Source organism: Ranitomeya variabilis, chromosome 2, assembly GCF_051348905.1.
Source record: "Ranitomeya variabilis isolate aRanVar5 chromosome 2, aRanVar5.hap1, whole genome shotgun sequence".
Taxonomy (NCBI): domain Eukaryota; kingdom Metazoa; phylum Chordata; class Amphibia; order Anura; family Dendrobatidae; genus Ranitomeya; species Ranitomeya variabilis.
In genome coordinates this window covers 1,084,973,478-1,084,999,588 of record NC_135233.1, presented here as the reverse complement: position 1 = coordinate 1,084,999,588, position 26,111 = coordinate 1,084,973,478, and the positions used below count along the sequence as shown (strand labels likewise).

The 26,111-nt window shown below is 43.4% G+C and overlaps 1 protein-coding gene across 1 annotated transcript in view; it reads left to right on the top strand.

Moving 5' to 3' along the window:
• Positions 1 to 26,111, top strand: part of PKHD1 (PKHD1 ciliary IPT domain containing fibrocystin/polyductin) — a 785,044-nt gene that overhangs the window by 667,074 nt on the left and 91,859 nt on the right. The window contains exon 59 of the mRNA XM_077281797.1: positions 17,884 to 18,868. Within this exon, the coding sequence (XP_077137912.1) occupies positions 17,884 to 18,868 (985 nt within the window). The remainder of the gene's footprint in view (positions 1 to 17,883; positions 18,869 to 26,111) is intronic.

The following is a 26,111-nucleotide window of genomic DNA, read 5'->3' as shown; positions in this document are numbered from 1 at the left end:
TGCCTTACACAGGCGTGTACTATGGAGGACAGAGAATGAACTTCAATCCAATATTGCAGCCAGCATGCAGCCAGCGGGTAAGGAAAGGGTGAATCAAACACCCGAAAACCCCGCCCCAATGGCTAAAGATTGTTCCCTCTAAATTCAGGTGACAGTGTCCCTTTAATAAGTCTTTAGCCCATAGAGAAAAAAAGTCCCCATAACCCTTTTAACCCCTTCAACCTCGGGTGATTTTCCATTTTTCGTTTTCATTTTTTCCTCCCCTTATTCCAAGGGCCACACTTTTTTATTTTTCAGTGATATAGCCATATGCGGGCTTGTTTTTGCAGTGTGAGTTGTGCTTTTTAATGACATCATTGATTTTACTATGTAGTGTACTGGATAATGGGAAAAAAATTCCAGGTGCAGTGAAATTGCAAAAAAAAAGTGCAATTACAAAATGGTGTTTTGTTTTTATTTTGTATTTACCATGTTCAATGTATGGGAAACTGACCTGCCATTCTAATTCTCCAGGTCCGTATGTGTGCGCAGATACCAAACATGTATAGATTTTTTTTATTATTTTTTTATTATTTAGGTGGTAAAAAAAATTCCGAAATTTGTCAAAAAATGTTTTTCCGAAACCCGAAATGTTCTCATTTTTCAGGATCTGGGGCTGGTAAAGTCCTACTTTTTGTGGGTTTTTTAAAATGTTGTGCCCCAAAAACGTAATTCTGATGTTTTACTTTTTTTCTCATTATGTCGTTTACCGAACAGATTAATTTATTTTACATTTTTATAGATCAGACATTTGTGTCTATATTTTTAATTGTTTTATTTTTAATGGGGCAAAAGGGGTGATTTGAACTTTTGTTTTTTAAAAAAATTATAATTTTCTTATGTTTTTTAAAACTATTATTTTTACTTTTTACTGTTTTTTATAGTCCTCTTAAGAGACTTGAAGCTATGATTATCCGATCGCCTGTCCTGTACATAGCAGGGCATCAGCCCTGCTAGGTATAGCAAAAATCACAATCTCCTATGAATGCCGACCTTGCGCCGACATTCACAGGAGAATCGGGATAACAGTCACAGAGAGCTTCAGCAGACCCCCGGCTGTCACGACAGCCCATCGGCGCCCCACGATCATGTGATAGGGGCGCCGATGGGTGGGATCAATGATGTGCTTCCTGTCTGTGCTTGTTAAATGCCGCTGTTAGTGAGCGGCGTGTTTGAAGCACTTGATGGCTGATTAAATCAGCCATCAAGTGTGGGGAAAGATGCGGGCTCAGTATGTGAGCCTGCATAAAAAGCACAGACACGGCCGATGATGTAAATCAAAAATCCGTAGATGAATGCATTTATCATTTTTAGATAACACCTTGAAGGAAAAAGAACAGCTATCAAAAGTTTTTCAAAAGTTTTGAAGTTTTTCTGAAGAGTAGTTTTTTAAAAACTGTACAGGAAGTGGTCCCCTCCCACAGGAAGTCAGTTGAACTTATTTTGATAGCTCACTTGATTAAACCCACAAACCCCGTAGCTGGCAGACCGGTCATCCGATCACACTGTACAAATTTGGACATATTTGCTTAACACAAACTTACAAATGATCGGTCTTTGACTTTTTCTGGCAGCTGCAAACTGTTTTATTCTTTAGTCAGGCCTTTAGGGATTTTTATGTTTCCCATGAAGCTAAAATAATTCTAATTACAAGATACAAAAGCAAAAAAAAAATATTCCAACATTTTCAGGCAGAAAGGCATTTTTTATTGTATGTTTATTTATTAAGCGTCAACATTTTTCAATTTTTCTTTTTAGTCTTTCGAACTATTTTTTTTTTACAAAAATTGCAAATTTTGGTTGTCACGTAATTCCTGTTTATTTGACTTAATTCTTTCGCGACTTGTCAGGGAACTTTTTTTTTATATTCCCCTTCAAGTAGTAACAAAATACTGTCATTCCCTTTTTTGTTCTCTCGTCAGTGCTGTGCTGTAGAAGCACTTGTGGTGAACACGCATTACCGCAAACTCTTATGATGCTTGCTGTCAAAGCCATTTATTTATGCAACTGCCTTGGAAAGGCCTGAGGCCGATAAGCAGCCATGAAAGATTTCAGAGTCATGGTGTGGGGTCATGAGAGGGGAAAAAAAAAAAGCACAAAAAAAAGTAAAAAAAAAAATCAGTGTGCTGGTTATGAGAAAGGATCTGACACAGGAAATAGTCACATATGGCTCTGATTTGTAACGTCCGGGACTTCCCTTTCAAATCTCATTATATCCACAGCTCAGAGCTGAGTGTGGCATTCGTTTCTTGTTCTGCTCGTCCACTGAAATTACCGTGCAGCCCAAAACAGATGGTAGCGAGGTGATGGCTTCTTCACTTTATGGCGAGAGTCCGAAATTGCATTTGTACATTAGGCCCGGCGAGGCTGACAGTTTTAAAGCAGCCTGTGAAGATCAACACAACTCCTTTGTATCATAAGAAATCACAGGGGGGTCGGAGAAAAAAAATCTGCCTTTCCTATGCTTTTTAATGTTGTAGGAAGGAATTTAGATTTACCCATGATCACAATTCTGCACATTTTATGATACATTTGATAAATAAATGTATTGTTTTATTTATCGGAGTTTTACACTTTGATTCTTTTATTACTGTATCTTTTTTTATTTTTAAGCTTTTTTTCATTAATATTCTTTGTCAATTTTTTGTTTTAAACATTTTACTTAATTACTTTATTATGAATTTTTTGTTAACGTTTTAAATGGTTTTAGACATGTTTTTTATTTCTTATCTTTTTTAGCTGTTTTTTTAGACTATTTTTTGCACAAAGGCAATTTTCTTTACAGCACTACTCCAGTATTTTTTTATTTAGTTCATATTCTTTTTTGTTTTGTTTTAAACCTTGTTTTCACCTTCTATCCTTGCCGCTCCTGACGGTCTTCATCAGGTTGTGACCCGATGCATCACACCAGTGTTTTGCTGGAGTGAGCCGGAGCAAAAAGGCTGTTCTGTCTCATTTGCCTGTGACCGTTACTTTTGACTTCTGTTCTGTCAGAAGTTGTGGTCACAAGATGGTGCCGTGGGATCGGAGTGGCGTTGATTAAAGGTGGAGTTGGTAGCTGTCACAGTTCCAACCTCAGGGTGTCTGGGATGCAGTTACTGACAGCTCAGCTGTCCAATCTGGTTCAGGGATATGCTGAAGCTGTCAGTACTTTGATTGACAGCATAACCGTCCAGTCTGGTTCAGGGACGTGCTGAGCTGTCCGTATGTTTATTGACAACTCGACTAGCCAATCTGTGACTGGGAGGCTTCGGCTCTGTCAGGTGTTCACTATCCCGGGTGATGGCCATGCCTACTTAACTGAGCAGCTTCTCCCAGACCACTACAGATGTACATTCATCTTGTGAGGTTTGTGCTTTGTGCTCCCTATGACTTGAGTTCTATATGCTTGATCTGTTTCCTGACTTTGGACTTTGTTCTGACCATCCACCTGTTTAACCCCTTCATTTCTGATCCGTTATACTCCCAGTACTCTGACCTCGGAACGTTGCCTGACTACGCTATTGTCTCTTCCTCCTGTTTATGACGTACCCTCCTGGTTTCTGACCTTGGACTCTCTGACCACTCTCCATGAGAAGTGACTAGCATCACATTACGTCTGGTCGCTACGTTTTTCTTTTTCGCCAGTATGGATCCTGTTCACACGCACGCTTTGTGACCAGGTGGCGAATTTGATGCAGATGACTCAGGATCTGGAGAAGGATTGATAGAGCCTGGAGTCATTGCAATATAAGTTGCAGGGTCAGATAAATAACTTGATGAAGCCCCCCACTGCCGGCAGTGACTGTGACGTCAGTATCCTCTGATGTACAGTTGGTCTCTCCCAAACCAGACATATCCCTCCCTGATAAATTTTCGGGAGAGAAAGAGCAGATTAGGGTATTCAGGGAGAGCTGTAAGTTATTTTTCACCCTGCGGCCCTGGTCATCAGGGGAGTAGTTCAAGCGGGTGGGAACAATCATGTCCCTACTGTGAGGGGCCCTCAGACCTGGGCATTTTTTTTGTCTCCACAAGCCCCAGAAAGGTTTTCCATTGATGCCTTTTTGACAGTTTAGGTCTGATCTATGACGAACCCGACAGACTCCAGGTCGCTGAGGCTAAGATCATGAACCTGGCACAGGGGAGTCACACAGCTGAGAGACAAGGTAAAAAGCAGGCCGCATGTTTTACTTCCCCAGAGCAGGTCCATTTACCTGAGGTTAGAGTTCTCAGTCTTCGTCTTGCGGAAGGAAAACAGAGACAAGATCTTGGACTCTATATACTGTGGTCTCTTTGGACATTTTCTTAAGAATTGCCCAACTCGTCCTCAAACCACCAAACCATCAGGAGAACGTCTGAGTCTGGGTGACGACCGAGGAGGTCACCCAGACTCCCAGGTACCTTTTTCTTCCTCTGACAAAGTACTGATTCATGCAATGATTTCCTTCGGGAACCAGGTGTTATCAACAATTGCGTTCATAGACTGTGGGTCTGCTGCTAACTTTATTGATTCATGACTGGGTTTAAAGTTGGGGTTAGGAACAGTTAGTTTAGAAAGATCCATTCAAGTCATTGCACTTGGCAAGACACTGTTGGCTCACAATTTGGTCAATAGAGCAACAGTGGATTTCACTCTCCAAGTGGGTGCACTCCACTTTGAGTCCATCTCCTTTTTTGTGTTGGATAATTTACCTGCTGGATTGGTGTTGGGGTTTCCATGGTTGCAGACTCACAATCCAATTATTGATTGGTGTCTGAAGGAGATTGTGAAATGGAGTCCCAACTGTTCCAAGAAATGTGTATGAAATGTACAAATATGCTCCGCAAGTCTGGAGGGTTTTCCGGAGTACCTGAAGGATTTTGGAGATGTGCTCTCGGAAAAAGAGGCGGATATACTACCTTCCCATCATCCCTATGATTGTGCGATCTTATTGCTGGCGCCAAATTGCCTAAAGCTTGCCTTTACAATTTGTTGGGGCCTGAACGGACTGCCATGAAGGAATATGTGAACAAAAGATAATGGAAAGGTCATATCCGTCCTTCCTCCTCCCCTGTAGTTGCTGGATTTTTCTTTGTTAAAAAGAAAGATGGAGGTCTCCTTCCTTGCCTTGATTTCCGAGAACTAAACAAGATCATGGTTAAAAATACCTACCCACTTCCACTCGTCCCCGACCTATATAATCAGCTTTTGGGGGCCAGAGTGTTTTCTAAACTTGATCTTAGGGGGGTTTACAATTTGATACTCATTCGAAAGGGTGATGAGTGGAAAATGGTGTTTTTTAACGTCTGAGGGTCTGTTTCAAAACCTTGTCATGCCTTTTCGGATTATCTAATGCACATGTTGTGTTTCAGAATTTTTTGAATGATATTTTCTCTGATTGCATTGGAAGATTTGTTGTAATATACCTTGATGACATTCTAATTGTCACGCCAGACTTGAACACTCACCAAGAACATGTACGTGTAGTGTTACAGAGACTGAGGGAGAACTCTGTGTTTGCTAAGTTAGGGAAATGTGTTTTTAATGTTCAGGAAATCTCTTTCTTTGGATTTGTCTCATCAGCAGAAGGGTTTAAGATGGACCTGGAAAGGTGCAGACCATAATTGATTGGGTTCAACCTCATAAGGAGGCGAATCTAAAGGTTTGGTTGCCATGGGCTATCAGGACTTTTGAAAGATTGAAAGAGTGTTTTTTGTCTGCACCCATTCTGATCCAACCTGATCTCCAAGAACCGTTCATTGTGGAGGTGGATGCCCAGGAGATCGGATTGGTCTTATCGCAGGGGCCCAAAACTCTGACTAATCTGCATCCATGTGCTTTTCTTTCTAAAAAATTTTCACCGGCGGAGAGAAATTATGATGTTGGGAATCGGGAGTTACTTGCCATCAAATTGGCCTTTGAGGAATGGAGGCATTTTTTGGAGCGGGCGGTTCATCCAGTTACGGTGATCACGGATCACAAGAATTTAGCATAAATTGAATCGGCTAAAAGGTTAACTCCTAGACAGGCTAGATGGTCCTTGTTTTTCTCTCAATTTAATTTTTCTATTACATTCAGGCCAGGGTCTAAGAATGTGAAAGCTGATGCTTTATCTTGTAGTCTTGATTTCATTTCTCCTCCAGAACCTCCATCGTCCATTATTCCTCAGGGTATTGTGGTGTCTATGGTAACCTCGGAGCTGGAAGAGGAGATCTGTAAAGCCCAGTCCTTCTACTTCCCCAGGATCCAAATTATTTGTGCCTGTTTACCTAAGGTTGCGGGTGTTACAGGAATTTCATGATTCCGTTTAAGTGGCCATCCTGGGGTTACTGCCACAAGGAAAGCCATCGCTAGACTTTTTTAGTGGCTATCCATGCATAAGGATATTAAATATTTTGTATCTGCTTGTGAAGTTTTCGAAAGCACCAAAGTCAGTTATAGACGCATGGTGGGGGAATTGGCTCCATTGCCTAGTTCTGAAAGACAATGGACTCATTTGTCCATGGATTTCATTACAAATTTGCCTCTGTCTGATGGGAAGACTGCTATTTGGGTGGTAGTTGATCGATTCAGCAAACAAGGTCATTTTGTTCCTTTGTCAGGATTACTTAATGCAGAGACACTCTCCAGGTTGTTTATTTCTCATATTGCAAGGTTACATGGGATCCCTCTGAACATTGTGTCTGACAGGGGAGTACAATTTGTCTCTAAATTTTGGAGAGCTTTTGGCAATAAACTAGGTGTAACGCCGTTGGGGTTATACCTTGTTTCTTCGGCGTTGCTCTACATGTCTCTGCTTTAACCCTTGCTCATCTCCTCCTAATGTTCAGGGATACTGTTGTCTGCTACCTGTATGGCTGCAGCTCAGTGCCCTGTCCCGCTGCATAGCTGTACATGTGTTGTGATGTATTTGCTCTGCTGCATGGCCATTCGCATGTGCGGTCCCTGGCTGCCGCTGTGGCAGCTATCCGTGGGTTTCAAGGTCCTCTGCAGCAGGGGCATGACTTCCACGTGTGTTCCGGCTTGCAGTCGCTGCCAGGTGCCCTAAGCCTCAGTTCCTGTGCTGACTGTGCTGTAATGGTTTCTGTTTGTGCTTAGGGTGCACGTGGCCACACCTTCCCTGCTTTTATTAGGGATAGTGTGTGCACCTGTGTTGCTTTCCTCAGCCTATTGCTGAGGGACAGCTCCTATATAAACTCTCTCTTTCCTGTTGGGCATTGCCAGAGCATTGTATTGTGTTTCTGAGTTTTGCCTTGTATGTGAGGTGTTCAGCTCCTGTTCTTCCAGCGTTCAGTTCTAGGAAAGCTGATGCCTGTACTTCCGCCTGCTCTGGGGACTGAGTACCCAGATCTGTTCGTGTCCTGTTTAATGATAAGCGAGTATACTCGTTGCTCAGGTTTCCCAGAGCACGCTTGGGTGGTCTCCGAGTATTTTGTAGTGCTCAGATATTTAGTTTTCATCGCCTCAGCTGCATGATTTGTGGCTGCTAGCCAGGCTGAATACATGTGAGGAATGCCTGTTTGCTAGAGAATCCCCTCATGTATTCAGCCTGTCTAGCAGCCACAAATCGTACAGCTGTGGCGATGAAAGCAAAATCTCTGCTGTCTGGTCCTGTGTCATCCGTGTCCCAGCCGGTGACCTGGGCTGCCACACCAGTGTCCCAGATGTCTATCCGGTATCCCTGATGTCCTTATGTAGCTGACGACCTGGGCTGCCCACCCAGTGTCCCAGATGTCTATCCCGTGTCCTGCCTGTGTCCTATGCCCTGATGTCCTGCCCGTGTCCGATGTTCTGATGTCCAACCTGTATCCTGATGTCCAGCCTGTGTCCTGATGTCCTGAAGCCCTGCCTGTGTCCTATGTTCTGATGTCCAGCCTGTGTCCTGATGTCCTGAGGTCCAGCCTCTGTCCAGCTGTTCAGCTTGTGTCTGATGATCTGACGTCCTATCTGAGTCCGATGTCCTGAGGTCCAGCCTGTGTCCAGATGTCCAGCCTGTGTCCAATGACCTGATGTCCAATCTGAGTCTGATGACCTGAGGTCCAGCCTGTGTCTGGATGTCCAGTCAGTATCCGATGTCCTGATGTTCAGTCTGTGTCCGATGTCCTGATGTTCTGCCTGTGACGCGATGTTCCCCGAGGTCCACCCTGTGATGACGTCTGTCCTGGGTTGGTGTCTGATGTTCTCCTGTGAGCCTGTGCTATGCCTGAGGCCAGAGAGAGAGGCCATCCTAGTATACCCATGCCAGATGACCTGGACTGCATCAACCCGTGATGACCCCTGCCATCGTCTGATGTCTGTCTGAGTTTGGTGTCTGATGTTCTCCTGCTGAGCCTATGCTACGCTTGAGGCCTGAGAGAGAGGCCATCCTAGTATACCCATGCCAGATAACCCTGGACTGCATCAACCCGTGATTTCCTCCTGCCTTCGTCTGTTATCCTGTGATGTGCGGAATCGCGATCCTGGCATCATTATGTTTTGTTTATGTACTGTGTTTTCATTTAAGTAAACTTGTTTCTTCATACCTGAAGTTGTGCGGTGTAGTGTAGTTCTGCATATCGCCATATTGTCCATATGCTCAGCTGCCACAGACCCTGCTTGCTGCCAGTGAGTCCAGTGGGTCCACAGTCCGTTCCCACTAGGGACATTCGCCCCATGTCGTCATGATGTCATCTGGTGAAGTGGAGGCATTGGCTAGGCCGCATCTGTGGTCGCAGTCGTTACACTAAGGATTGACTTGTCATTTTCATCTGCTTATCACCCTGAAACCAATGGTCAGACTGAGAGGACAAATCAATGATTTAAAAAAAATTTAAGGTGCTTTGTGGCAGCACAACAGGAGGACTGGTCTTTGTTTTTACCTCTCGCTGAGTTTGCTTTCAACAGTTGAGTAAAATCAATCTACCGGAACCTCACCATTATTCTCTGTAATTATGGTTTTCATCCCCATTTTGGCTAATTTTCCAGGATCAGTTATGAATGCGCTGGGATGGAGGACGTTGTGCAGAGACTTGGGGTGGTCTGGAGGGAGGTTAAAAAGAATATTGGGACTGCCCAGATTCGTCAAAAACGTAAGGCCGATAGAAGACGATCGGGGGTCTTGCTTTTAAGATTGGGGATAAGGTTTGGTTGCCGTCTAGGAACATTAAACTTAAAAAGCCATCAGCAAAGTTGGGTCCAAAGTTTATTGGTCCATATGAGATCCTAGAGGTGGTCAATCCTGTGGCATTTAGGTTAAAGCTTCCTCCATCCCTTGGCATGAATGTATTCCATAAATCCCTATTAAATGAGTATGTACCTTCTGCATTGTATCCCTCATCCCTGCCTCTGATTTCAGTTCATGGTGGCCTGCAGTATGAGGTTCAGAGGGTTCTGGATTCCTGGAGGGTCCGTAATTCCCTCTAGTACCTCATCCACTGGAGGGGATATGGACCAAAGGAGAGATCCTGGTTCCCTGCTCGAGATGTGAAGGCAAATCGGTTAGTCAGGGCCTTCCATCTAAAATTTCCTGGGAAACCTGGGGGTCCGGTGACCCCCCTAGAAGAGGGGGTACTGTCCCGGTTCCATCCCTCAGGGTGTCTGGGATGCAGTTATTGATAGCTCGGCCATCCAATCTGGTACAGGGGTGTGCTGAAGCTGTCAGTACTTTGATTAACAGCATAACCATCCAGTCTGGTTCAGGGGCGTTTTGAGTTGTCGATGTGTTTTTCGACAGCTCGACTATCTGTGACTGGGAGGCGTCGACCGTCTCAGGTGTTCACTATCTCGAGTAATGGCCATGCCTACATAACTGAGCAGCTTCTCCCAGACCACTGTCAGACGTACATTCATCTTGTGAGGTTTGTGATTTGTGCTCCCTGTACCTTGAGTTCTATATTTTTGATCTGTTGCCTGACTCTGGACTTCGTTCTGGCCATCCACCTGTTTAGCCCCTTCAGTTCTGATCCGTTATACTCCCGGTACTCTGACCTCAGAACGTTACCTGACTACACTTTTATCTCTTCCTTCTCTTTATGATGTATCCTCCTGGCTTCTGACCTTGGACTCCGTGACCACTCTGACTCACGGCTAAGCTGTGAGAAGTGACTAACGTCACAGTAGCGGGTTAGTATAAGACTAGGGACAGGGACCTTACGTTAGTAGCACCACTTCAGAGCTGGAAAAGAATCCTAAACACTGGAGTGGTGCTTTAAAAATAAAACTTGAATAAAAAAAAGTAGCAGTTAAGTATTCTGGAATAATTTAATAAAACTTTAAAAGAAGATCTGGTGTTGCAGCCAGAGACCAATGAAAGAATTGTCATAATTTTCGTACTATTACAAAGTCAGTTATAGTCTTCACCATGCCTCTTCACCATAACTATGCTCCCTTCCAACTGCTGTTAATTTCACCTTATAATTATATCATATCTACCTTTATTAAATTGTCATTTTCCTGTTAGACTATGTCTAAAAATGATAAACCCCACAATAGAATATATTGCGCATGCTTTTTTCAGTTCATATCGACACTAAATATTAGGGATGATGAAATCTTTAGAAATTCAAATTTGCCAGGTTTGATGACTTTGTACAAAATATGTAATATGGCAAAGCCTCTAATTGCCCTAAAAGACTGTGTCCAACACTGTGAGGTCTCCTAGGATTGTATGCAACCCTTTTCAATCTCACCTGATAAACTTTTCATTTTTTAAATAAAAAAACAGCCCACAATTATTTATTTTAGTAATTTATGATCAGGCAGACCATTCTGCACAGAACACTGACTGAAAAAGTCAGCACAGGGCACTCTATTGCTGTGGCACGCATGGATGTTAAATTTGACTGGTAAAGCAAACAATAAAAAATTGTTTATGACACGCACACTTTGCGAGTTAGACGGTCACAGATATATCTTTGGGAATTTTCTTTTGTATTTTTAAAAAAATAGTAATTCCTCCTCTTCACAGTATAAGTTGTACAAGAAATTAAAAAACACAGCAAAGTTGTTTCTGATCTCTGACACTGGTTTCAGATTTTTTATCCTGTGACTTGCTGCTGCTTACTAGTGCATTAAGAATGAAGAAAAATTGCAATTACAACTCAAGTGCAGCAAAACAGATGTTGGCTACATCGTATCACTGATCTATCACACTGAATCTGCCACTGCTACTGCTTATGGCACCTTTTGCACCCCTTTTCAATTGACTTTCTGTAATATTTTCAAACTACTTCCTTCGTCGCATTCAGTGCTGTATTTATACATTACAGGCCTATATGTACAAAAGGAAAAAGTCAGCAAATTTTGACCATGATGATTGAATGTTGACTATTTTAATGAAACAAATGTTTGCTTCTTTCACCCAATGCCTGACCGACAAACGGCGGTTTTCTTTCAAAACTCTGATCAGGTATGTTGGATTTTTTCATTCAATAATAAGCTTTGGTTGCATGAGTGGGCAAAAAATCTCAACAAGGCCAATGCAGCATGAGATCCTTTTTGTATCACCAATGAATAATTGTTTGTTAGTCCACCTTTGTCTAATGTGTATGGGGAACTTTACAAAGAGCACTAACCCATCATGGATTACAAAGCGCACTAGCCTAGCAGGGAATACAAAAAAACACTGGATCACCTGGGATTATAAAGGCCACTAGACTAAAAGGGCTTACAAAGGGCTCTGGATCACCAGGCATTACCCGGTTCTGGAGCTTCTGGAATTATAAAAATCTCTACACCACAAGGGAGCAGAAAGGGCACTAGACCAATGGAAATGACAGGATGCAACACTTTATAGACTAGTGTTGAATCTGCTGGAATGTGGTCACTGAAAAAGAAGTGAACTGTCAATCAAACACCGGAGACAGGCGGGGTCGATTAATAATAACCTCATTGGCTGGAGAAGGCCAAGTGCAATGTCCATTCTCTCTGCACTTGTGCCTCATTAGCATACAGCTTCAATGAGTGATTACTGGAGAATGGCAAAGTGATTTCTTCAAATGAGTATCAATTTACTGTACATGAAAGTGCCATTACAGCCGCGTCTTAATGTTACGATCCAAAATACTGCTGAGAGATTCTCTTTGAGGGCCAAAAACCAATTCTATCTTCTGACCTTGTACTGTATAGCTGTGCTAACAAGAAGTGTAGTTTCAAAAAGACTTGATGGCTCAAATTCCTATTTTTTTTTCCCTTAGATAGACTTAAATATGCATGAATGTTAAACTTGAGCATTCGTGTTAAAAGAAAGAATATCTAAAGCCAAAACATCTGCTCAACAAATGTATCATTTTTGATTAAAAGGATTGTCCGGGCGTTTAACATTGATTGCCTATCCTTAAAATTGGTCATGTGATGCTGAGTCACATCTCACGGACAATCCGTGAGTTGGGATAGTCAATGAGTTTGAGGTCAATAGCCCGGAGGGTACGTCATAAACAGGGAAGAGACAAAGGCGTAGTCAGGTAATCATGTAAGGTCAAAATACCAGGAGGATAGCGGATCAGAGCACAAGGGTTAGGCAAACGGATGGTCAGAAAGAGGTCAGAGGTTAGGCAGAGATAGATCAACAAGCAAGACACTAATCAGAGAGATCAAAACCACACTGAGCTGAAGCTTTTTGGGACTGCCATCCTAGTTAAATAGCTAAGTCATCAAGGGTACAGGACTCATCTGACGACGGGGCAACACTTCTTAGTCTCAGGCTGGACTGCGGACCTGTCAATAAAGCACAGACAGCTCAGCACGCCCATTCTTTAGACTGGACAGCTGAGCTGTCAATCACTGCACAGACAGCTCAGCACGGAGCTGCACCAGACTGGATGACTGAGCTGTCAATCATTGCATACTGAGACACACTGAGTCGTGGAATCATTACAGGTCATCAGTGTCTGATCGGCTCAGGTGCAACACCTGGCACCCCAACAGATCAGCTGTTCCCAGTGTCGGTGGCATCCGGAACTGCTCAGATAGAGTTGTGTTGTGGATTCTGTTTGTGGGCTCCCTCTGGTGGTTACTGCTGGTACTGGGTGACTTTGGTGGGTTGCGGCCTTTGGTTTCCACCTGTCCATCAGAGGCTGGGTGTTTCCTATTTTACCTGGCCTTTCTGTCATTCCCTTGCCGGCTATCAATGTATTCAGATGTGCTCTGTTTGGTTCCTGCCTACCTGCTCCCAGATCTTTCAGGATAAGCTAAGTGCTGATTTTCAGTTGTTTGGTTTTTTGTCCAGCTTGCTTATTATGTCTCTATGCTAGCTGGTTGCTCTAGTGGACTGAGGTTCTCCCCATGTGCCATGAGTTGGCACATGGGTTCTTGTAATCTCAGGATGGTTTTTTGATTAGGGTTTTTTGCTGACCGCTCAGTCCCCTTTTGTATCGTTCTGCTTTCTAGTTTACAGCGGGCCTCAATTTGCTAAATCTATATATATCATCTCTATGTGTGTGCCTTCCTCTCATTTCACCGTCAATACATGTGAGGGGGCAACTATATCTTTTGGGGTTCATTCCTCTGGAGGCAAGTGAGGTCTTTATTTTCTCTGCAGTACTAGTTAGCTCTTAGGCTGGTGCGTGGCGTCTAGAACCAACGTAGGCACGCTCCCTGGCTATCTCTAGTTGCGTTTGTCAGGCGTAGGGCAGCGGTCAGCCCAGGTTCCATCACCCTAGAGCTCGTCCGTTATTTATTTGTACTTTGCTTGTCCTGTGCTATCCCTAGCCATTGGGGATTCATGACAGTAAAATCTAGACACAAACTGGGATCCCCTGTCAGAAACGATATTCTCCGGAATCCCATGCAAACGAACCACGTTCTGAAAAAATAAAGGGACCAACTCAGAGGAGGAAGGCAACTTAGGCAAGGGCACCAAATGAACCATCTTAGAAAAGCGGTCACACACAACCCAGATAACAGACATTTTCTGTGAAACCGGGAGATCAGAAATAAAATCCATGGAAATGTGCGTCCAAGGCCTCTTCGGGATGGGCAAGGATAACAACAACCCACTAGCCCGAGAACAGCAAGGCTTAGCTCGAGCACACACTTCACAAGACTGCACAAAGGTACGCACATCCCTAGACAAGGAAGGCCACCAAAAAGACCTGGCCACCAAGTCTCTAGTACCAAATATTCCAGGATGACCAGCCAACACAGAAGAATGGACCTCGGAGATGACTCTACTGGTCCAATCATCCGGAACAAACAGTCTTTCTGGTGGACAACGATCCGGTTTATCCACCTGAAACTCCTGCAATGCACGTCGCAAGTCTGGGGATACGGCGGACGTTTTGTGCCAAGATGGGCATTGATTTGTCTTTCTCGTCTGCATTCCATCCTCAGACGAATGGCCAGACGGAGCGAACTAATCAGACCTTGGAAACTTATTTGAGGTGTTTTGTTTCTGCTGACCAAGATGACTGGGTTGCTTTTTTGCCACTGGCCGAATTTGCTCTTAATAATCGGGCTAGTTCTGCCACGTTGGTCTCTCCTTTTTTTTGTAATTCGGGGTTTCATCCTCGTTTTTCCTCTGGTCAGGTGGAGTCTTCGGATTGTCCTGGAGTGGACATGGTGGTGGACAGGCTACATCAGATTTGGAATCAGGTGGTGGACAATTTGAAGTTATCTCAGGAGAAGACTCAGCAGTTTGCTAATCGCCGTCGCCGCGTGGGTCCCCGACTTCTTGTTGGGGATTTGGTGTGGTTGTCTTCTCGTTTTGTCCCTATGAAGGTCTCTTCTCCTAAGTTCAAGCCTCGGTTCATCGGTCCTTATAGGATCTCGGAGATTCTTAACCCTGTATCTTTTCGTTTGGATCTCCCAGCATCGTTTGCTATTCATAATGTGTTCCATCGGTCGTTGTTGCGGAGGTATGAGGTGCCCGTTGTTCCTTCGGTTGAGCCTCCTGCTCCGGTGCTGGTGGAGGGAGAATTGGAGTATGTTGTTGAGAAGATCTTGGATTCTCGTGTTTCCAGACGCAAACTCCAGTATTTGGTTAAGTGGAAGGGTTATGGTCAGGAGGATAATTCCTGGGTGGTCGCCTCCGATGTTTATGCGACTGATTTGGTCCGCGCCTTCCATAGAGCTCACCCTGATCGCCCTGGGGGTTCTCGTGAGGGTTCGGTGACCCCTCCTCAAGGGGGGGGTACTATTGTGGATACTGTTTGTGGGCTCCCTCTGGTGGTTACTGCTGGTACTGGGTGACTTTGGTGGGTTGCGGCCTTTGGTTTCCACCTGTCCATCAGAGGCTGGGTGTTTCCTATTTTACCTGGCCTTTCTGTCATTCCCTTGCCGGCTATCAATGTATTCAGATGTGCTCTGTTTGGTTCCTGCCTACCTGCTCCCAGATCTTTCAGGATAAGCTAAGTGCTGATTTTCAGTTGTTTGGTTTTTTGTCCAGCTTGCTTATTATGTCTCTATGCTAGCTGGTTGCTCTAGTGGACTGAGGTTCTCCCCATGTGCCATGAGTTAGCACATGGGTTCTTGTAATCTCAGGATGGTTTTTTGATTAGGGTTTTTTGCTGACCGCTCAGTCCCCTTTTGTATCGTTCTGCTTTCTAGTTTACAGCGGGCCTCAATTTGCTAAATCTATATATATCATCTCTATGTGTGTGCCTTCCTCTCATTTCACCGTCAATACATGTGAGGGGGCAACTATATCTTTTGGGGTTCATTCCTCTGGAGGCAAGTGAGGTCTTTATTTTCTCTGCAGTACTAGTTAGCTCTTAGGCTGGTGCGTGGCGTCTAGAACCAACGTAGGCACGCTCCCTGGCTATCTCTAGTTGCGTTTGTCAGGCGTAGGGCAGCGGTCAGCCCAGGTTCCATCACCCTAGAGCTCGTCCGTTATTTATTTGTACTTTGCTTGTCCTGTGCTATCCCTAGCCATTGGGGATTCATGACAGAGTTGTACAGCACAGCTTCGTTGACAAAATAGTAGCTGCAACCGGGCACTGCACATCCATCCCCCAATTGATTTGAATAGATGGTGGATGTGCAGTACCCAGCCACGGCCGCTATACAGTTGATGGAGCACTGGGAACAACTGATCGGCTGGGGTACCCAGTGTTGCACCACCCCCAATCAGACATTGATGACCAATCGATCACAGTGTTGATCATCAATGTTTAAAGTCTTGGACAACCACTGTAACCTAATATTTCCATGCGTTAAATACAAAAATAGAGCGAATACCATGTTCTTGGCACATGGAGTGGTATTTTTGAATTTGATGTCCAGTTCTTGACATAAAGGTCTATAGTTCTAAATCCATAGACTTGGATGGAAAAAAAAAGTTTGGAATCAATTTTCTTAACATGAAACAGCACCTAGGTTGTCTTGTATTATATGAAACTTCTCGTAGCTCATCGTTTTGAATTCTTTGTTGTCTTTTTTTATCCATTCTGACTAGTCTCTTTGAGGAAACACCCTAGGGGGCGATTTTGCTTTCTGCCCCTCGCGTGCTACATTGGTGTCTCTTCTTCACTTTCATTATGAGCGTCAGCTGCTCGCAGACCCCAGTATTGTTTCTCTGGCAGATCTCTTACAAGGACCCCTGCTTGGAGGTCCATGATGAAGTAATCCGATTAGGCCTTTTGTAGGGTGAGTACATGGAGAGGTTTTTTTCTTTTCAATGTGCTACTTAGCGGATAAATGTGTTTTGTGGGAAATCGCAAATGACATTATGATTACTAAGGCCAGTGTGGGTTTCATTTAAAAGTGATCAAAATCAACAGGCCGCAGAAAATTAGGATTGGCAGGAGAATATCCCAAGTGAGAGAATCTCTTTATGCAGCTACCGAAAACATGTTAACTGTTCAGCGTTTGAAGGAGACTCTCGGATTTAAGTGGCAATTAAATCTCTCCAAGAAATAGATATAATCAGGTCCTTACACCAGAGTCTTGTAGGTATCTTTAAAGGGCAAAACAGCACAAAAAACAAAAAAAAGGAAAAACAAAAGACATTAAAAAAAGAACATTTTTGTTTATTTTGCAAATATTTGTAGGCAAAAAAAAGAACACAAATCCATCGATTGATCACATTGACTTCTTTAAGGTTCACATCCTTATTTGCTAATCACGGGTTCATTTTATCAAGAGCGTTCCATGCTTTTGGATCATTCAAAAAAGAAAATAAAGGGAATTTCTTTTAACTGGAAATCATGTAAACATTTATAAAATGTTCAAGTTGTTACTATTGTGGTTCAATAATACCCTTTTTTTTTTATTTATTATGAAAGCGTTATGTATATAGGAGGTGGGGGGTGCAATATAGTCCTATATTGGAAGCCATGCATAGTAGGTCATGTATTACTCCACTGGTAGAGAATAATGCTGGCCACACAAATGAAAAAACTGTTAGAAGACATGTTTTCTCTTAACTTCATCGTAATAGAGCAGTGACTTATTTCTCTTAGGAGCAGAGATTCAGCCATGTTTAAATCCAACATGGTCCATTCTTCTTTCCCTAACATCTAAAATTGGGCCGACCCGCTATACTTATTAGATTGTTGACCGATTCCACCAAAATCTTTTTTTAATCCGCCAACGGGTTCCAAAGAAACAGACCTTTCTAATTAGCGTTCATTTTTTATTTTTTTTCTAAAGGCAGCTTGGCTCCGGGTAATTACCAGCTGGTGGCTACCTGGACTCATACCTCTATTTTGGTATTATACCACCATTGTACTCTTTTATCGTTGTATGCACATTGCCACAAGGGACTGTGTAATGCCTCTTGATTTTAGTCCTTCTGTCCCGGTAGCTTCTTGTTCCCTTTTATCTTTTTCTTCTACCTTTGAAGAATGTTCTCTAGGTCGATAAACCCAAACATCTTCTGGAACCTACGTGGCAACAACATTAAAAGTTATGAAAAAATTATGCTTTATTCTAGACTTTTCTTAATATCTACATTCATATTTTCTCTCTAGGAATTTACAAAAACGATGATCTTTGTTCCTACCAATCTGAATGGCAGGCTCACGTGTGCCAACAGATTGACCACACAGTCGTCATCCTCGAAGTCATCTCAGATGTCACCGAGCCCGTTTCCCCAGTCATATCAGTCACCAATAACTTTATCCAAGTGTTCGTCAGTGGACAGAATTCTTCAGATTATTGCTGTGAAAAAAACAGCAAGACATTTTACTCTATTTTACCAGCCAAAAAGATTTCTAAAGTGTGTTTCAGTGGCCCAACTCCCAAGGGGCTTAGACTCCGTCTCAATGGTTGTCAGAACTCTACCAAACTTATGTTGGCGCTGTTTTATGATTTTCCTCTAAGTTGTTATATCGTGTGGAAAGACAAGAAATATTCAACAATTTTCTCTGACCTTCAGCCCAATTTACAAAGTGGCGACCAAATTTCAAGTTTTTTCAGTTTCCGAGAGAATTTGTTGTACGTCCTTCTTCAAGGAGATGAGCCGGTGGAAATATGGACCAATCTATCCATCCACTTATTTTTCTACATGGGTTTGGAAACAAGCAAGGACTTGTACAACCAGTTACCATTAAAACTGGCAACATTTTTAGACATTGCCCCATCTCAGGTAACTATAGTGCAGAATTTACAAGAAAGTTCTGAAACATTGAAAGCCACGATGGACAACCACGCAAAGAGAAAGCGGCACTGCCCTCCGGTACATGAGGATAGACCACGAGTCAAACGTCACTCTGAGCCACCTGTAAAAGTTGATCATGGCAGACATAGACAAGAAAGTCTAATAGAAGTGCTCGTTGTGGAGGTACGTGACATTGTTCCACCAGGAGAACCCGGTGCTCCTTTGACCTACGGTAACTTGCAGAACATTGCAAAAAGTATTATCAGTGCACTACAGACTGGAGAACTTGAGAACGCCATTCCTATGGATATTACCTCTTTGATGGTGGTTGAGCCAACTCTTCGAAGCAATAGCAGGTACTTATGAAATTATAAAAGTTGCATTAATAAGTTTATTATTATTTACTATACCCTGGAGCTGCAATTATAATTCTGCTACCTGTCAATGGATACTGAGTGAACACTTGCTCACTGAACAAATAGAAAAGTCGATCTGCTGTACCTGCTATAGCTAAAAAAAAGAGTAGATAAAGAAAGAAATATCGGCCTGTAGAATTGTGAATGCAGCGCTTAAGTATATTTCATGCTTTATCTAAGTAATGCTATGCATTTACAAGTTGATTTGTCTAAATGTGAACAGTCAAATGGAATTCACAGGTGCCACCTAAGACATTCAAGGCTTATTCACACCACTTTTGTTGCACCCATAGACATCAAGGAGAGTATTATGCACTGGCAGAGAGTGAAGCCATCCATCTGACCACCTCTTTTTACAGCTGGGGAATCTGCATATATGAATGACCAACTACATAATATAAAGAAGGGCCTGGTCCACCAGGGATGTTCAGATTCCAGCTTTGGCTAATAAATGAGGTCCTAAACAGAAGACCTCTTGAATAATGTCCATAATGACCTAGTCACTGTACATATGCCTTGGTGAAACGAGCCCCTTCAAAGCAAAATTGACAGCTATAAGTATCAGGACCAGATTACAGGGAGGGCACATGGGATACGTGTCAGTGGGCCTCAAACAGTCTCATCAGAATGTAAACTAAGAACCTCAAGTTCAGTTATATATATTTTGCCTAGCGGCATTAGATCAATGTATGATTTTTGGAGATGCGGACCATGCTCTTTTTTTTGGTATATTGCTGAAATGAATCTTTATGCAAAGACCAACACTGATGTTACTGCCATATAGTGACCATATTGTGGTAGATACCAGTGCTGCAGAACATAGAAGAGATTACAGCACAGCTATAGATGATGTTCTTTCTGATGGAATAGTTCAGTATTCCTGTCTCTCCATCTGGCCCAGACCGACATGACAACTTCTTCATCCATAACTCAGCTGCACAGATTACAACAAAGTAACATTTGAATTTTCACATTTCCAGAATGGCCCCATCTATCCCCAACCTCCACAAAGTCCTCATGATATCCAATGCTGAGTGCCCACTTTACATGTAATAATAATGTCCCAAGTCTCCCCCTGTACAGCTCCTCTCTTCACAGTATGATGCTCTCTTATACACAGTATAATGCCCCCTCACTGTATAGTACCACCCACACAGTATAATGACCCCCTTAGTAGCTCCCAAACTGTTTGATGGCTCCAACACAGTATGATGGCCTCCACACTGTACAAAGACCCCATATTAGCTCCCACACTGTATGATGGCCCCCTCACTGTATGATGGCCCTATCACTGTAATCCCCACACTGTATGATGGTCCCCTTACTGTATGATATCCTTCTCACTGTAATCCCCACTTTGTTTGATGGTCCCTCACTGTGTGGTGATCCCCTAAGTAGCCTCCATATAGTACAATGCACCCCATAGTCTTCCATATAGTATACTGCACTCCTCATAGGCCTCTACATAATATAATGTACTCCCTATAGGCCTCTATAAAGTATAATACACTCCCCACAGTCCTACATATAGTATACTACACTCCTCATAGTCCGTTTTACAGTATAATGCACTCCGTCCTTCATTTAGTATAATGCACTCCCCATAGGCCTCTATTTAGTATAATGCACACCCCATAGGTTTCTGTATAGTATAATGCATTCCCTATACGCCTATATATAGTATAATACTCTCCCCATAGTCCTTTATATAGTATAATGTACTCCCCGTAAGCCTCTATATAGTATAATGCACTCCCCATAGGCTTCCATATAGCGTAATGCTTTCCCCATAAGCCTTTACGTAGTATAATGCACTTCCCATAGGTCTCAATAGTATAATGCACACGGCATAGGCTTCTATATAGTGTAATGCACTCCCCATAGGCCTCTATATAGTATAATGCATGCCCCATAGACCTCCATACAGTATAATGCTCTCCCCATAAAAGAAAAAAATGCAATACTCACCTCACCTCCTCTTTGCCCCTCTGCACCGTGCATCCGCTCATCTCAGCACAGAGGGTACCTTGTACTTTTGTCATCACTCCCGCTGTTGTTCTCTGTGTCAGTGATGTCAGACGCAGAGGGGGGATGAATGGAGAAGAAGCATGATGCTCCCTGCCTCATCATTGCTTTCAACTGTATTGGCGTCCAGTCGAAGTTGTGATGATGGGTGGGAAGCCCTGTGCTTGCACCGGGACCCCCCACTCACGGGCCTAGAGCTGCCGGGTGGCAGTGCAGGGACATCAAGTCTCATTTCTTGGCCGCAGAATGGAACTGTATGGGTGTTTTGCATGCTGATACAGTTAACAGTAGGGTAGCTTTGGGAGGGCCCCTTAGAGCTTGGGGCCTGGGGCAACTGGCCCCTTTCCCCCCTGGTAGCTACTTTACTGCTTAGAGCTCTTCTCATCCTGCTTGGCTTGGGATCTTGCTCTTAGGTCCTAAAATCTTTCATGTCTTAGTAAATAAGTTACATGACTTGAAGGACTGGGAAACTCGGCGCGGCCTCCTCTTGGTGGAAAATTTCCCATTTCAATTTTTCTGCACCTCGTGTTTATTTTTCCTACGCATGGAGATATCCGCACGCTCTGGCAATGGTCCATCAGTGGCTTTCAACTCTTTCCTCATGTTAATCTCCACTTGACATAAAAGAAAACAAACAAAGGATGGATAATGGCCGATAACATGCAGTGTCAAATCTGTTACCATGATTCAGCTCGGCTGGCAGCAGCCGCCAAACAGAGACTGGAAGTGTTAATAGTTCACTGGTTCCCTGCCAGCCAGCGTGTAGAACATTCTTCCCAATACTCCCATACTGGAAACCAGTGGAAAACTGTTTGTATTTATCTAATGCACAGGGATTATATGCAAGAATAGGTCAATGGTTCTAATGAAGGAGAATTCACAATTACAGGGTATTTTCCGTAACGATTAATTAGAAAATTAATAGTATGTATAATAGTCCATAAGACCTTGACCAGGTTATACTCCGTACATTAGATACCTAAACCTTTTTGCTGAAAACGACAGAGATGTGTCAAGCCACAAAATCGTGCTTAATATTGACAACGGGGTATTCGAGATTCATCAGCGCTTCTACCCTTCCTTCTATATTTAAGAATAAACCCTTTCTCTCTTGATCCCCCAACCCTTATTCCATACTGTGACCCAAATAAAGACATTGCAAACAAGTTTGGATAAATTGGCCACAGCAGCCGTTTATTTAACATATACAAAACATTTCAATTTTTAATGCCAACCCAGGAGGGGTGGTCCTCGAAGCCCAAACCAGAACCCATTATTATAAGTAAACACCCAGCTTGGACCCGGGCCGAGTCTTGCCTCCAGCCGCTAAGCACCAGCTCAGAGACACCAAAACAACCCGCCTGGCCAGCATCCTCTACCATTGCCTTCCACGGGATAACTAAATACATGAATCCACCCGGGGGGAGTCCAGGACCTCTTGCGATCCCCCCCTTAGAGCCCAGCCTCACTAACTTCGAGGACCTCCCCCCACGCCTACTGCTGTGACAAATAAATAATATAAGTGTCGGATATTATAACTAAACACCCTATAAACTTCTATTGCCACTATCACCTCAAAGCCCTCAGCACCATTAATACCAAAACCAGCCGAACTTTTGTTTAAGATCGACCCAAATGGAAAAAAAAACAAAAAGGGAGGGTGGGTGGGAGATTCTTGTTAATGTGAAGGGGAACCTAAAATGGTTGCCCCACTAAGATGGCTCCCATTATTTATATTACTAGTCATAACCCCACCTCTGATTCCGCCCTTCACCCTAAGCTAGGCCCGGCTGCATTCACTATCATAAACTAACCCATACATTACTTCCCTGCTACCATAACCTCAGCTCCTTCAATCACTCTCAACCCTGTCATGTCGTCCTTCCTTTTATGACCTGCGGCCCAGTACGGCCTCTCTTGACTGATAGTACATAAGGGTAAAAAACTCTGAATCACTTAGTAGATTTAGCGAAAATGTGTATCAGTTTACTGAATGTACGTTGCACATATTAGCCAGGACTTGAAAGAGTAAAACCCAATACCCAGACAAGTGGTAAAGACAGACTGTGAATGAAATAATTAGTACATCCATATTCTCACTCCATGACACAGACATCGCCACTGCTTTCTACAATACCACTTTCGCATCAGCTATTGATGTAGTCGCCCCTCTCATTTATGGCAGAGTGCGAAGTATCAATAGACAACCCTGGCACAATAACACCACTAAAAAGCTCCAGTAAGTGTCCAGGGTTCCAGAGCGGCGTTGGAAGAAAAAAAAATTGCAAGATGATTTCATTGCACTCAGACAGGCAACACTCACTTCCAAATCTGCCCTCACCTTTGCTAAACAGGCCTACTTCACAACTCTTGTATCTTCCCTATCCTACAACCCCAAAGAGTTATTCAAAAATTTTTGGATTTCCTCATACCTTTCAAACTGCACATTTAGAGTCTCCCACTCCCACACTACCTCCTCATCTCGCCCACTCTCTATTGGAGTCCCCCATGGCTCTGTTCAACGACCCCTACTCTTTTCAATCTATACCATTGGCCTGCATAACTCATAAGTTCCATGGCTTCCAGTACCACCTTTATGCTGATGACACTCAGATCTACCTCTCTGGCCCAGACGTCACCTCTCTGCTGTCCAGAATCCCAGAGTGTCTATCAGCCATATCCTCCTTCTTGTCCTCTCGCTTCCTCAAACTCAATGTGGACAAATCTGAACTCATCATCTTTCATCCATCTCACCTTCCTTACCTGATCTATCACAATAAATGACATCACGTTTTCCCCCGTACCGGAAGTCCACTGCCTCGGAGTAACCTTGACTCTGCCTTATCCTTCAAACCGCACATCCAAGCTCTTTCCACCTCCTGTCGCCTGCATTTCAAAAATATTTCCAGAATCTGTCCATTCCTCGACCCTCAAATGACTAAAATGCTTGTGCATGCCCTCATCATCTCCCGCCTCAACTACTGCAACATCATTTTCTGTGTCTTCCCTGGTAAGAGAAAGACACCTTGAGTGTTGGAACACGTGGGTCCTCCGTTTTTCCACCTGGCTGCACTGCTGCACATAGGGCCATGGGGCGACAATAGTGGACTGGTTAGGGTAAAGTATTTCACTTACCTTGCTTTAGATATCCACCTGTTTACCCCTTGTTTTGGATAATGCATTTGGAGTCCAGAGGCGTTTATTTAGGAATCTAGCACTATAGTGAAGGGTCCTGGTACACTGAATTTGCATTGTATGTTTTTTCTAAAACTTGGTTGTTACTGTATTGGCTCTATCTAAATATATGTGCAGCTAGGGGGGATGTTTTGATATGTATATCTGTATTGAATACAAATATTGGATCTATTATATATGTTCCATTTGGAATGTTTTTAGATGTTTTTTTAACTGTGTAGTGTGTTGCTTTGATTTGGAAATAAAAATATTTTTGTAATTTGTTTAAATTTTGTGGTGATCCTATTATTTATTCATGTACCTTTTTTTCATGTTTATGGTATATGATGCTTTACATGCATTTTAGTGATCCCACTTTACTCTATTATTCAAACATTACTAGATGGTGCCCACTTTAAAGTAAAAGGTTTACCAGACTCTTTTCAGTCGCCACGTCTCTCCAGCACGCCTCTTTACCAGACCTCTCTCTCCAAGACTGCCTCCAACAGTTAGTGCGGCCGTGAGACTCACTTACAGTCGAGGCTACTGTCTGGTCACAGTTTGACCCTTTGTCACTATATTTGCTACAAGGTCTCCCACCTAGGCCACTCAGCACTGAGCTAACCGAGGAGTCACTACAGTATTTCTAACTCTTCCATCAAGCCACCTTCGGTTGTCTCTCTGTTGGCAATCTCTCCCATTGTCTTTGTTGCCCAGAGAGTTGTCATTCCATTTATCTTCAGGCTGGGTACTTCCACTCATTTGTTTGTCCACATTTCGGGTCAAAAGTGGCTGCCATCTTCTTTGCCTTTCCTGCAGCTGTTTATTAACTTGCAGTCTCTTAAGTGTCAGCTGCTCTACCTCTGTTAGGTACGCCATGCGATATTTCAGGAGCATGCGGATATTCTTAAGGCTCTCAGTTGATCCAACAACGAAGAATGAAACCATCCCTGTTATGGACCTGGTGGTTAGGAGCACCTGGAATGACCTGATGGTTAAAATGGAAAACCTGGGACAAGCTCTGAGGAGATGGTAACTCTACTGACCGCAATCCCTAATCCTATCACACACACTAGAAATAGCCGTGGAGCGTGCCTAACTCTCCCTAGACGCCTCTTCACAGCCTAAGAGCTAACTACCCCTAAAGATAGAAATAGAAGCCTTACCTTGCCTCAGAGAAATTCCCCAAAGGAAAGGTAGCCCCCCACAAATAATGACTGTGAGTTAAGAGGGAAGTGACAAACACAGGAATGAAACAGATTTTAGCAAAGGAGGCCGAATCTTCTCTAGATAGACAGAAGAAAGGAAAGGAACTATGCGGTCAGTATTAAAAACTACAAAAACCACGCAGAGTGTGCAAAAAGACCTCCACACCGACTCACGGTGTGGAGGTGCAGCTCTGCACCCCCAGAGCTTCCAGCTAGCAAGGAAATATCATAATAGCAAGCTGTACTAGAACATAGCATGTACTGAGAAATATATTCAAAAACCAATGAACAACAAATGAACTAGCAGGGACTTAGCTTCTGATGGAGTAGACAGGTCATCAGAGAAATCCAAGAGAGATCTGAACCAGTACTGAGACATTGACAGCTGACATGCACTAACAATCTGAGCAGAGTTAAATAGGGAAGCCAGCAGAAGCAATAAACGAGGGCAGCTGAGAAAGCCAACCTCAAAGATCAGCAGTTCCACTCAAAGCCACCAGAGGGTGTCCAAGGACAGAACTCACGAAAGTACCATTCACGACCACAGGAGGGAGCCCGAGAACGGAATTCACAACAGTACCCCCCCCTTGAGGAGGGGTCACCGAACCCTCACCAGAGCCCCCAGGCCGATCAGGACGAGCCAAATGAAAGGCACGAACCAAATCGCCAGCATGGACATCGGAGGCAACAACCCAGGAATTATCCTCCTGACCATAGCCCTTCGATTTAACCAGGTACTGAAGCTTCCGTCTCGAAATACGAGAATCCAAAATCTT